Genomic DNA, 13,812 nt, shown 5'->3' on the forward strand with positions numbered 1-13,812 from the left:
AAGATTAAGTCCTAGTCGGACTCGCACCCCGAGGATTCAGTACCATCACAATGTTTTTACGATGTCTTAATTTTTTTCGACTCGTTCTCGATTAGTTTTTAGCATGTTATGCAGTGTATGTTTTAGGGTTTCGTAGTCACCTAGAAACTCTTATATAGTCTGACCAGTAATATATGATCACGCGCCATATTGCATTAAAAAAAACCATACTAAACTGAACTGTCACCCTATACAAGAGAATAACAGCGCCCTTTTGACAATGATCATATATTTCTGGTCGGGCTTTAAGTAGTTTCGCCATGTCCGTCTGTCCGAGGGTTTGCTCCGTTATCTTTAGTGCTAGATAGTTGTAATTTGGCATGGATACATAAATCATGCATTGCGACAGAACGGGCAAAATAAAAACTATACATAAAAATTAGGGTACCTCCCATACAAAATGTTTTTAATTTGAATTTTTTTTGCTTTGATGATAGTGTCATAGTGTGGCATATGGTTGGATGAGGTCTTTCAAAACGAATAACGGTCTCCAAAAATCTTTTTTTATAAAGTTATTATTTTCGGAAATAATCGCTCCGAAAGAATAAAATATGTGACCCATGGGCCCAAAAAATATGAAAAAAATCGTGAAACAAAAGCTTAATAAATACTTTAAATGAAAACTGTAGCGAAAATGATCGGTTTAGTCGCTTTTGGGTTATTACAAAAAATCTTCTCTTCTTACTAAAAAGACGTACAAAGCGCTGCAAAGGTTACTCCCTTATGCTTATAATGTTATGTAAATGATACTTACAAATAGCCCCCGTTTGGCTCCTTTCTTCCTCCTTACCTTCGGCTTTCATCATCAGATCAGGTCGATTTTGCCAAATTTTGACAAATGGTCAAAAAAATAGTTTGTAAGGAAAGCAGAGCCTAGAATGAAACCAATGCCATAGTGTGAAGGAGGCCGTAGGCCGAGCTCCGTATAAGGGCGGAGACCCGAAGCGTTCTATCGCGGCGCGCCACCATGCAAAGGCTGAATAAAATTGTAGGAGAACAGAGTTTGGAATTGAACCAATGTGAACTCGGCGCGCCTGCTGCTCGGCCTTAGTTCTTGCTCGAAAGTGCGACTTGCTGGGAAGCTTTGGGTATAGACCATATGTATCACGGCTTTGCAGCAACTCGGCATATATTATTTTGGGCGCCCGGCCAGCCGTAGAGGAGCGCGTCATTTGGCCTCCTACGGGCTCAAAGCTGATCATCATTAGGCATTAATTGTAAGGTGCAATTTGTTATTTGAAATAGTAATATAAATAAATCATCCTTCCTTGCTTGTATGTTTTTAAACACAGTATCTTCTTTTGTTCGTTTCCGAGCTATGCTGTTTCCTGCAGCTGCCATGCACCAAAGTTTTGGGACACTCTGCATCTTCGGTTTTATGCTAAACTCTGTTCTTGGTCTTTGCGTAAGCCAAAAAATTCTTTAAATTTGGTATCGTCATAAAGAAAAATAGACAGGATAGTAACAAATAATAATAATTGTTACTGACTTACGAAAAAAAATACATTGTAAATAAAATGTGGTGGTACAGGATCTGCGGAGTGCGAGTTCTACTTTTTGAACTTAGCCGATTCCGCATGCCGAAATCGCATGGTCAGGGTCGGAGCGCGGGGCCCCCCCTAGGCGCGGGGCCCTTAGCATATGCTTTTTCTGCTGTTCGGTTAATCCGCCACTGATAGTACAAGCTTTGCTTAGTTTGGGGCTATGAGTGATCTGTGTAAGATCGTCCACTAATAGTTATTTGTTTATTTTATTTTATAGTTATTAATTTAATCTCAAAAGTTCTAGTTTTCATTACACGTCTAAGGTGCAATAGCCCTCAATATCTTAAGTTTAAGATTAAAGAAATAAAGCAAAACGCAATCAGACAATAAACACAGTAATCGGCAAAAATATTATAATAATAGAGACTCGTAGCTACTCTAGTACTACTTTTACAATTAGCTTCCTGCCGCTGCCGGCAATAGGTAATTCCCTAAATACTGCTGCAGCACGATCGAGCTCGAGTGTGTTTACACACTGCCCTTACCAGTCACTTCGAGTTTGGTCAATGGTAGACGTCTTTTTCTTCCAGCCGCTCAGCGAGTACTGAGCAGCGGAGCAAAAAGTAAGCACACACTGTCGCGCACGCTGCCAATCCTTCGACTTACGCACAAAAAACGTTCTCTTGGGAAGCGCGAGTGGCAATGGCAGTGGCATGAGATGTATTGTGTTTACACTCTGTCCTTCCCACTACCCTGACTACTTCCCGGCTCACTTCGACTGAATGTAAATGCGGTATAATTGTTGGTGTGTTCCATGTACGTGTAAGTTTATATTTTCTACGTCCACAACTGTCGCAGGGGATTTCTTGACTTCACTTATTCAAGTGCTTATTACGATGTTCGATTTGTTCCTTCTTTCGAGTGGCATGAATTACTCCATCGTTAAAGAACTTTGTGGTTGTCGATACATTAAAAGCGATTGTGAGTTGTCGGTAGTTTTCCGGCTTTCCCGGCCAAAGTATTTGTTTCGACGTAGGATAAATTAAGCAGGGTAAGCTGTATAATACATCTGTCTCATTCTACAATTGAGATGGATGTAAGCAGCCCTCTCGGCTTGAACCTACATGGAAAAATGCACAGATTAATGCGTCGGCCACGACGGAATGCACGCTCGCCCACCGCCATACTTTTGAGGTGCCGAGCGCGCACTCTCTTGATAGACTATCTCTAGAACTGTGTCCTATGCTTAGTTAGTAGACCGTAGTTTGACTTCTGATCCGCATAGTGGTATTCCTGGGCTTCAAGAAACTTGATGTTGCCAGGCTGAAAAGTGGTGCCGTTACCCCCACTAGCCCTTTGAATTTCCCCCTTACGATTCTCATACATTGGCCATCGAAATAATCTCATATTCACAAATTGGACTTAAGTGAGTCTTGCTTTTAGCGTAATTGAACAAAGATTTCACGATTAATTTTTAAACATTGTTTTAATTTACAATAAACACGAAATTTTGACAAAATTTTGTTAATTAACCAACTTTGTTGAAAAAATACATTTAAGATTTATTCCAACGGCAATAAAATCTGTAAAGTGTTCAATATATACAATATATTATTTAAAAAAATTAATTGACAATTAAATACCTTTATTAAAATATTCGATGCGACGTAGTTTTTGACGCCGCGCGCCCACATCCAAAATGACGCGCGGAGATATATTCACCGTTGAATAAAAAGTATATACAGGAGATACAGTTCTGCTAGTGTAGACTTTTTTGTTGGAAATTCCTCCTCTTTAATAATATTAAATTTCGATTGCTTACATATTAATGCTTTTTGAGATATTGGGTAAAAAAGATATATCTCTTTTTGAAGTGAAAACTTCTTTAGCGGCGCTGTGCACTTTTTGTGATGGGGAAAAAATGTTAAACTCGCATCAGGGGTCACGTAGCCGACAGATTGAAAATTCATAAGATGGACACGTGACATCATGGTGACGTGCAAATTGAACGTCATCGAAGCCTGGCTACTTTTGAAAAATCGTATCTCATTCAAGTGGGACATTTTATTTTCTTCATAATCAAAGTGCTGTCATAACGGGTAAAGACGTTTAATCTTTGTTAATTGTGTTGTATTGTATCTTTGTGTTGTTGGGTGTCCATGATTGTAGATACTCAAATTTTTCCTTACCAAACAGTTAAATAACAGAAAAGAAGCGTGATTGTTTTACTTAATATGAGGGTAAACGATTCATTAACATTTACTGATTGTGTATGCTGTAGTCCTGCTCACGTCTCATGGATTACTCTGTATATGTTATATATTAACACTAAAATTCGCATTTCAAAATATCTTCCACACTCAAATTTATTAACGTAGGTATAATAGAGAATTCACTCTTTTTATAAAAATGCTACTCAATTACTCCAAAATATCAAACATGCACAACGTTAATATTCAAGTTTTCACTTCTGCCGGCCCTCCCGGAGTGCAACCCGATTTTTTCTTCTCCTTTTTTTTGTTAATAACTTTTGTAGGTTTTTGTGTGTTAATAAATGCTTCGAATATAATTTTTTATACATCATTACAAATTCAATGAGGTATCACACATATTTTAAAGAGTAGTAAGTATCTCTACTTTTCACCACTATGAACTTGTCGACTAGACAAATTGGGGACGCAATAACCTTTACGTATGATAAGCAATAGCACTGTTAATAAAAGTTTTCCTCCGCGTCCGATTTTTTGGGCAGTGACACATATGCTTTTAAATACCTTATATAAAATATTTATACTTAAACCAAAAACAAAGAAGTAATAGTAAAGAAGTAACAGATACGGGCCGGATTAGCATATAGCTGGCAACATTAGGCAGGGAAGTTTCGATGTCAAACATTATGTCGTTTTAATTTATACTCGAGCTATCCTAATCCGGCGAGACCCTCTTCGCTGTCACAGCCACGTGTCTACTGTCCAGGTATTAGAGAGAAAATTGTAAAGAACCAATCTGCGCTCCATTTTCCCTTACTTATGATCACCGGGTGCGACCGGGCTTTGCTGTAAAAATAATGCCCTCTGTAATTGGAAATTAGCTATTATTTCGTTACATTGCTCTGTTTAATACAGGCCGCATCTACAATATTTAGTAGTTTGAGAAATGGGCATTTATCGACATATATGTGACATTTGTGGAGTTCTAATGAATGAAATACATTTTGATTTATCGGATTGGAACTTCCGGGCAATTATGTAAAATACATACGCTTTTTGTATTTTTTTTCTACCTGTGGAAACTTGTAATTGGCTTACTGTTTCTATATCGCAACCTATTTTGTTACTCTAAGTTTTCCTAAGAAATAAAATAAAATAAATATACGTAATATTGAGCGTAAATCAAACGGGAATTAAAAATGCATAATAAAAAAGACATTATATGGTTACTTATTTTCCTTTATTTATTTATTTATTTAATCTTTATTGCACAATACATGAAGGTACAAATGGCGGACTATTATGACAGGTTAAGATATATATTTTTATATATTTAAAAAAAACCAATGTCGTCACTGACTGACTCACTCACACACTCATTCCCTGAAGTTAGCATATCGCATAGGTAGTTCCTGAAGTCCTAGAAAGCTAAAATGTAGTATAATGTGTAGTAAGTCCGCCTGTTGTTACCTACACTGTTAGACTCCAATGAATTCTCTGTAACTTTTATTATGTAGTGTGCAATAAAGTATTTTATTATTATTATTATGTAAGCTAGTATTAGGACACAAACAACAAAAAAATCTAAAATTATGAACTCTTATCCCCCAACTCTTTAAACTGGGGGATGAAAGTTTGTATGAAACTTCCGCAAATGTTGACTCTTCCTCGTTATAAATAATAAAAAAACGTACCTATTTAAGGATTTTTAGTAAATAACCCCCACCTTTTAAATTAAGAAATGGAAGATTGTCATAAGCAACTTACAAAAAGAAGTGAAATCCCGCCAAAAATATTTTCATGTAAAATGTTTCCAAGACGGAATCATGAGGCTCGCATTGTCAAAAAGTTATCAGATCTCATGTAGAGACACTCAATATCGTTAGTGTTGTGTGTCGATAGAGTAACATCCCTAGTGCGCAAAATGTTCAAGTCCATAAATAAGACCAAGGGCGGGTAGTTCGAAAAACTCGCGCAGCTAGAAGATGTTGATGTCAACTTTAGCCAGTCTTCTCCGAGACCACGGGGACAACGCCGTCCTCAAAACGTCGGAGGTAAAAAAATAAATACGCGATTATGTCCCGTTTGTATTACTTAATAATATTTTTTTACTATTATTTTAATTCTTCTTCTTCTTATTATTAATGACCTACAACCATGATCTTCAACACCAATACTTTCTTTAAAAAAAACGGCCAAGTGCGAGTCGGACTCGCCCATGATGAGTTCCGTACCATTTATGACATATTAAATAAACTACTTACTAGATCTCGTTCAAACAAATTTTCGGTGGAAGTTTGCATGGTAATGTATATCATATATTTTTTTAGATTTTTCATTCTGTTATTTTGGAATTCACGGGGGGGGGGGGGGGGACACATTTTTCCACTTTGGAAGTGTCTCTCGCGCAAACTATTCAGTTTAGAAAAAAATGATATTAGAAACCTCAATATCATTTTTGAAGACCTATCCATAGATACCCCACACGTATGGGTTTGATGAAAAAAGATTTTTTGAGTTTCAGTTCTAAGTATGGGGAACCCCCCAAATTTATTGTTTTTTTTTTCTATTTTTGTGTAAAAAATCTTAATGCGGTTCATAGAATACATCTACTTACCAAGTTTGAACAGTATAGCTCTTATAGTTTCGGAAAAAAGTGGCTGTGACATAAACGGACAGACAGATATTCCGTTTTTTGACATTTGGCTACGGAACCCTAAAAACGCGCTTATTTTACGGAATAGTATACGCATGTGTTTCAAAAAAAGGTAAAATTATATAAACAAGAAACGACATAGATAATCTGTTATCTAGGGCCACCAATAAAACTAAGTAGAAAGAACCGAAACCTCATTTCTCATTCACAAAGTTCCACTATTAACACTGGAAAATGAATACCCATACAGCAGCGAAAAAGTTCACAGAAATAGGCCTCAAAGCTGCCAACTGAAACGCAGAACGCAATTTAGAATGCTACGAAAAGTTCCAACGTTCAAAACTTACTTTTACGCGTAAATAGCCTGTTAACTTGTGTGACAAATGAAATGATCATCTAAAAGCAAGAACTTGTTTTCTTTCGCCAAAGTTCAAGAATAAGGCAGAATTAATTTTGTTTACGGGTTACGGCGCACTTCGGAAAATATTATCACATAGCGTGATTTTGATTTACGGTTAAGCACATGAATAAGTCATTGTTTAAGTTGCTGTATGAATGATAATAGGCAAGCGTGGAGTGAAAAGTCTGGGCTGTATAACAGCCGGTAAACAAATTGTTACATGCCGTAACCTTGGTGAGCAATATATATGTAAAAGCAGTTTTTGACATCGGTGTGCCGCTATGTCGGAATGTCTGTTGTGTCGAGTACACTTTTCGAATCAGCAGTTAAACACTGATGTATATAAAAAAATTGGTAAACTATAAAAAAACCAACCAAGTACGTATCGGATCACGCATCATTAATATGAGAATAAATCCGTACAAGCTAAAGGATATAACTAATATCTTGACTAAGAACAGAAAATGGTCATTTCTCTCACGTCTTCTGGATCGCGAAAATAACATCGCTCAAGCACAGCAAAAATACTGACACTGAATTGAAGAAACAATCGCAAAGCAATACGCAAGTACCTACTAGCTCAACACGCCAACACTCTGAAAACAAATAAAAGTTCTTCCCTTTACAAGCGACGCACGTCCTCGTTCTGTTTTTTCTCGGGCAAATAAATCTTAATGAAATATACTGTTTAAAGATTCTTCCACTTGTAAACATCTTTTATGCAGACCACATCGAATATATATTGCAGGCACAGGTAATATCTATTTGTCTATACATACATATGTACTATGTACGTTGTTATATGTTTCTAGAATATCTTCTAAGAAGGATTTTTGTGCCTATGGCTATAAGTCCTAAAGCAAATACTTAAGGTAAAAACTTAAAGCTTAACATAAACGGTATTATTCCTTTTCCCTTTGATGTCTTTGATACATTACATTTTCTTATTTATTGTATCTGGTTTTTCATACAGATTTATTTCATTAACCGATATTAGTTCCCGTAACATTTTTAGTTTGATCATATCATCTAGTACAGATTTATAGGTAAACAGTTTTCGCTGATTATGAAAGGTCTTGATTGAAGTTTGTAATTTTTATAAACAAATCTTCGAACCATACGTAATACCGAAAAAGTGATGTCAGTGTACGTTTGAATTGGCCTGTAACATATGTTTTGTAAATGTAAGGCTTCATAGTTTATACGAATAGACTATAAGTACAAGTACCTTTACCTTTAGGGCGCAACCCTTATAATCGGGCTAATATATCTGAAAAGAAGCAGTTATATCATACAAAACTTTCAGTCTAATCAGCTGAAAGTTATGTTCCTTTGTTAAAATCAGTCAATATGCTGTATATATATACACTTTATCCTAAAAATAACACATGTATGGGCCTAAATACTTTTTAATGCCTTCAAACTTCTCCCTTTTCAAATTAAAATCAATTAATAACGCAAAAAAATCAGGTAACTTATGAGAAAATTACACTTATTTTAAAAAGTAGTACTATTTGTAATATTACTACAATGTAATACAGCCCACTTAATAAAATTATTATTTTTCCTTATAACAACTCTTTATACAGTAGTAGGTAACACTGTTATTGTTACCCCTGCGTTACCATTTGAATATAAAAAAGTAATGAACCGCCGGCCGTTCCGGCCCGATTCGAAGAATGAAATACGATAACGATATATTCTGGTTTAGATAAGTTCTCATTTAGATATCGTTTGTATGCCGTATAATTGACAGAATCAGCTCGATTCGGGCAACCAATGTCACTTTGACGTTAGAAATATCGTAGATAGATCTTATTGGGATCACAGCGGAATCGAAATAAACGCCAATTTTGACATGTCGTTCAGCTATCGAACTTTTAAAGATCTTTCCAAGATCTTAAACGTGTCTTAATTATTCTTCAAATAGGGCCGGAAATATTATCTTTTATTAACTTATTTGTCTCTCGAAACAAAATTTGTATACAGTATCTATTAGGCGTTAAAAAAGTATTATGGCCCGTTTACGCACGGTTATCGTAAAGTAGGGTGACTGCTATAGTTAGTGGTCAGTTGGCCACTCCTAACAAATCGGAAAGAAAAAAAGCCAATACAAGTCTTATTGATAAGAGTGGCCAAGTACTATGTAGTGGTCAATAACAATTTCAGTCACCATATGTACCGGCATGTGGTAGAACAAGAATAATAGCGACACCTAGAACACTCGTCTCACTAAATACACACGCATCGCAATCTAGATCGGTAAACGCCTCTAGCTAATTGACTCGTGTTCACTAATAGACCAATTTGGCGAACGTTATGTACCCGCCATTTATAATGCAAATTCCGCTCAGCTGTTACCGGCGTGTGGTCGCAGGGAAAACTGCCATTGATCGAATAAATAATATAACGCCTTCGGTTAGGTCGAGCCTGTTTGCGTTCTTGAATAATGTGGAAGCTGTTCGCCATAACGGCCCTGAAGTACACATTGTCGATCGTAATATCGTAAATTGACATTTAGGTAATGGTTATAGTATACTTCAATTTTGAGTGGTATAATTTTAATGGTATAAATTACTAATGTAATTGTAAGGTTTAGAGAACTAAAATACCATGGAACGTGAAAAAATATATGCTACATAATCTATTAAACGATTAATAAAAATCAATAAAAAAAATGTGAACAATCAATTCAAATTTAAATTCTAACTTCATAATAATACGATCTAGCACTTGCAACTAGGTTCTATTAAAAATATTAATCATCTTCCTCGCGTTATCCCGGCTTTTTGCCACGGCTCATGGGAGCCTGGGGTCCACTTGGCAACTAATCCCAAGGAGTGGATTGGGCACTAGTTTTAACGAAAGCGACTGCCATCTGACCTTCCAAGCCAGAGAGTAAACTAATCCTTATTGGGATTAGTCCGATTTCCTCACGATGTTTTCCTTCACCGAAAAGCGACTGGCAAATATCAAATGATATTTCGTACATAAGTTCCGAAAAACTCACTGGTACGAGTCGGGGTTTGAACCCAAGATCTCCGGACCGTAAGTCGCATGCTCATACCGCTAGGCCAACACCGCTTTCATAAAATTGATATTTTTTAAATTAAACGAATAATACCCATGATTCTTTAAAACAACAATAGGTAGATACCGGAACGCCTTTAACATGATATTTCAGTGTTACTAAAATAAACAAAATTTTACGATGATCAGCAACGAAGGTCACGAACGTGTATAATAAAAGTAGTAATATACATCCATATTTCATACGTTATGCTACGCAGATGTCTTATTTAGGTGAGAGTGAATGATAAAAGATTCAAAGAACACTTCTCAATAAACAGCAATACACTTAACTGGTAATTGGTGGATGTTATGTCAATGCAACAAGGCTTACGAGTTGTTAGGCTTAACAGTGTGTACGGCGGTGTGTAATGGCGGAAAAACTAGGCTCCGGAATTACACCTGGCTCCAAAATAAAAGGATCGGACCTTCCGAGGCAACACTGATGCAAACTCAACAGGCTTCGTACCGGCCACGGACGTTGCGCTCAATATAAACACCGCTGTGGATGGGTGGACTCTCCTGCTTGCGCTTGCGGTGCTGAAACCCAGACTATCCAGCATATAATTGAAGACTGCCCCATATTGCGCTATATTGCCGGTCCTCCAGAAGACCTGATATCCCATGGCTGACTGGTCTTAGTGTTGACATTTAAAAATTTTTGGTTATTATATGCTTCTGTATTATGTTATGCCATACGATTAAATAAAAAACAGTGTGTACGATGGTACAAATCCCTAAATAAACTGATTCGGTAGAAGAAGGGGATCTCATGACCACGACTACAAGGAGTACATAACTAAAAATAAAATATTTCATAGGTACCTTGGCAGGGTCTTGATGGTTGCCGGTGGCGTAGACGGACGCGCGGCGGCCGAGCAGTGTGCGGCTCACGATGGAGCTGCTCCGGCGCCCCGACATACGGTCTTGAGGCACGGGCAACATTTTGCCGCTAGGTATCTTCTTTCACAGGCAAGTCACGATTTCATTGTATTTTAATTACAGAGTTTTTCACCATTCACTAAAAACACTTTTAGGTGAACAAGCTTGTTATTTATTAGATCGCTAAGACACTCCAAAATGTGATCTTCGAAAACAGGAATAATGTTTTTGTTTCTAAATTTTGTTACTATGAAATCACATAATTTTGTCGTATATTTATTAAATAATAATTCTAAGAATCACTTTTCTATACTTACGTCTATCAGTTTTATTTGATAATCTTATTAAGAATGTCTATAGGCACATGTATGTATTAACTTTACTTTAGCAACAGCTGTTTCATTATGCTTGCTTTTAGCACGATTTTTGTTTTGTAAGTGTCGTGGATATCTGCAACAAGAAATGGTTACTATTAATTATTATTCCTTTATCCATTCTTCTTCTTCTTAAGTTAGGTTCTTTTATAATATTGATATAAAAATAAAATATAAAAACGTACAAAATAACACAAAGTACATATAAACCTATTATAAAAAATATAATCATGTAATTATTTATATAATTATATATAAAAAATGGACAGCTTTGAAATTATTTACGATCTGCGTAAAGATTTTGTTAATTTATTTAACTTTTTCGACGCCAATGACGAATATATTCGAACCGCAGGTCCAACGCCAATGACGGATTAATACGTAACATTCCAACATAGGCCTACGTGCATATGCATAAAGTTCAATTTCAGTTTTAAATATTTTGACACTTTAGTGACATGGCCTCCGAGTGACAGCTGTTGTGTTTGACACGGCGTCGTAAAGGTTAATATTTATTTATGTATATTTTTGATATCAGAGAGAAAACTGTTTAAAAAATTCATAGAAAATAACCGACATAAAATTTAAACTCGTTCAACCACTGTTCGCATACATAAAAGAAAAGAAAACTTCGCTACTTATTCTCCAGTAGCAGTATTTTTATTCACGAAGTGTCGCTAGCTGTGTACACTTCACCTTTGTACTAGGTAACCTTTTACACTACATATTTTATGAGAGGAAAAAAAGTTGGTGCATTTTATTAGCACGTTCCCCGGTCCTGAGACAAATTGACCTCGCGGTCGCTCGGGCGCTCCTGACGGGCAGAATGGTTCGTATATTACCTCCTGTCGGCACCTACAACTTTTGTATTAAGTGTACGTGCAAAAAATAAATTAGGTAGGCAAGCGTATCTCAATTTGAGTAACTTGTAATGGGTAGTCCAGGGAATCTGTGCTTGGTATCAAATGTACATAAACGAAAAGAGTGTGAACTGGATCGACACGTTCATTGTAAATAGGTATGTAAGTAATAATAATAAATAATAACTCCACGGCCAATACGGCCACGGCGACTGCTATCAACTCCGTTGTTGTCGCTGGTATGCTCGCAAGTGGCTGACGTAGCCGATCTTGTTTGTAAAAGTTTGTGAACATGGCGGGCAAGTGAGCACACCATTCATATAATTAATTATGTATATTGTATCGCCGCAGGTGACCTGGCTTTTATTTCATCACGCTTGGCATCCAGCTCCAAGCGCCGCTGGGATTCAAATTCTGTTATCTTAGCATTTATCGCTATATAAAGTATAAAATTTCATGTACCGCTTAAGCAAATATTTGTATCTGAGGAATTGGCCGCCCTGTTTCCGCTTGCCCTCTTCAAGTTTTGAATAAAAGATCTGCTTAGCCATACGCTGATTGTTCATCCGCGAAACGTGACTGCACCACCGAAGCTGATGTCGCATGAGATATATACTTCGATACCACTACCACCCACATTCGCTCTACACAGCACTTGGTGTTCCGAGCACGATCAGTCCATCAGATCCTCAGTATCTGGCGTAGGCACCTTAGCTGGAATCGATCCAGCATGCGAATATAGGTATGTAAATAAAGTACTTAACGCATAGTTGAGAGTTTGCTTAATAGGTATTTTTGGGCGAAGATATTTATACGAAATTTGACATTTCTCATGAGTTATAGTGAGCATTACCACATTACCGTACCGCATTGCGGTCTGCTGAATTATTGCGAGAAATATCAAAGTCCTTGATGAATTGAGTGGCGGCAATGGTAAGGTTCGATTAGGATTGACACTGTTACTCAATTTACCAAATAAAAAATAGTAATACTTTGACAAAGAAATTGATAATTTTAGCGATAATGCAGCCGGCTGCAATGTGTGACCGCGCTGGCTGGAATTTAACATTCGCACGGTGTCAACACTTTCAGGGTTGTTGTTCCTGCCAAAAATCGGCGATACTAATTAACCAGTAAAGATGCGCTTTCCCATGAAGCAGAGTCCTCAGGCGGACCTCAAGGTCAAGTTGGTTCGCCCGAAAATAGCACCAGCAGCGTTCGCTTCTCGTATAATATACTTTAATATTATGAATATTATTAATCGCCTAAACACTTATAATTCGGCACACAAGCGAGGTGTCAGATTAGGCAAGAGAAGAACCATTCGAGCGCCACGGTGTCACAGTGTTATACTACGAGTATCTATACTATCTATACTATAGCTGCCTCGAGTGCCTCAGTCAGTATCAAGGTATTGGTGTTGCCAAAATCACTTTAACCAAAGTCTAGCGTTGATCCACCAATTGTACGTTGATAACGTAGGTAGTCCGTTTTGAGCAAATTATAGCCAAAAAAATATGTACCGCGCCTTTTTCTGTAACTACTCCCACATGATTACAGTAATGTACGTTAAGTATATAATTGAACTTAAAAATAGGAAATTAATTAAAATTATGCGCATTTATTCACTAGATATAAGGTCGTACCTCTAGTAAGTGTATAGTTTTATGCCCAGAAGCAGTTAATTTACATAACGTACCTATTTAATTCAATCTCTGCATATCCGTGCCTACTTACTTACCTTGCAAATCCAATCATGATGCGGGATTGTAGGACCAACTATTGATATTGACTTTATGTAAATCATTAATTGAAGACGTGGAAACCACTTCACATAC

General features: G+C 36.9%; 1 protein-coding gene across 2 annotated transcripts in view; it reads right to left on the reverse strand.

Moving 5' to 3' along the window:
* Positions 1 to 13,812, reverse strand: part of LOC133518927 (uncharacterized) — a 168,876-nt gene that overhangs the window by 118,422 nt on the left and 36,642 nt on the right. Inside the window, exons 1-2 of one of the 2 annotated variants that reach the window (XM_061852715.1) lie at positions 11,325 to 13,167; positions 10,684 to 11,190 (exon numbers count right to left, since the gene is read on the reverse strand). In XM_061852715.1, the coding sequence (XP_061708699.1) occupies positions 10,684 to 10,803 (120 nt within the window). In that variant the 5' untranslated portion in view covers positions 10,804 to 11,190; positions 11,325 to 13,167. Of the gene's footprint in view, positions 1 to 10,683; positions 11,191 to 11,324; positions 13,168 to 13,812 lie in introns of those variants that run through there. The other variant, XM_061852714.1, reaches the window with a different exon arrangement.

Source organism: Cydia pomonella, chromosome 6, assembly GCF_033807575.1.
Source record: "Cydia pomonella isolate Wapato2018A chromosome 6, ilCydPomo1, whole genome shotgun sequence".
NCBI classification, from domain to species: Eukaryota; Metazoa; Arthropoda; class Insecta; order Lepidoptera; family Tortricidae; genus Cydia; species Cydia pomonella.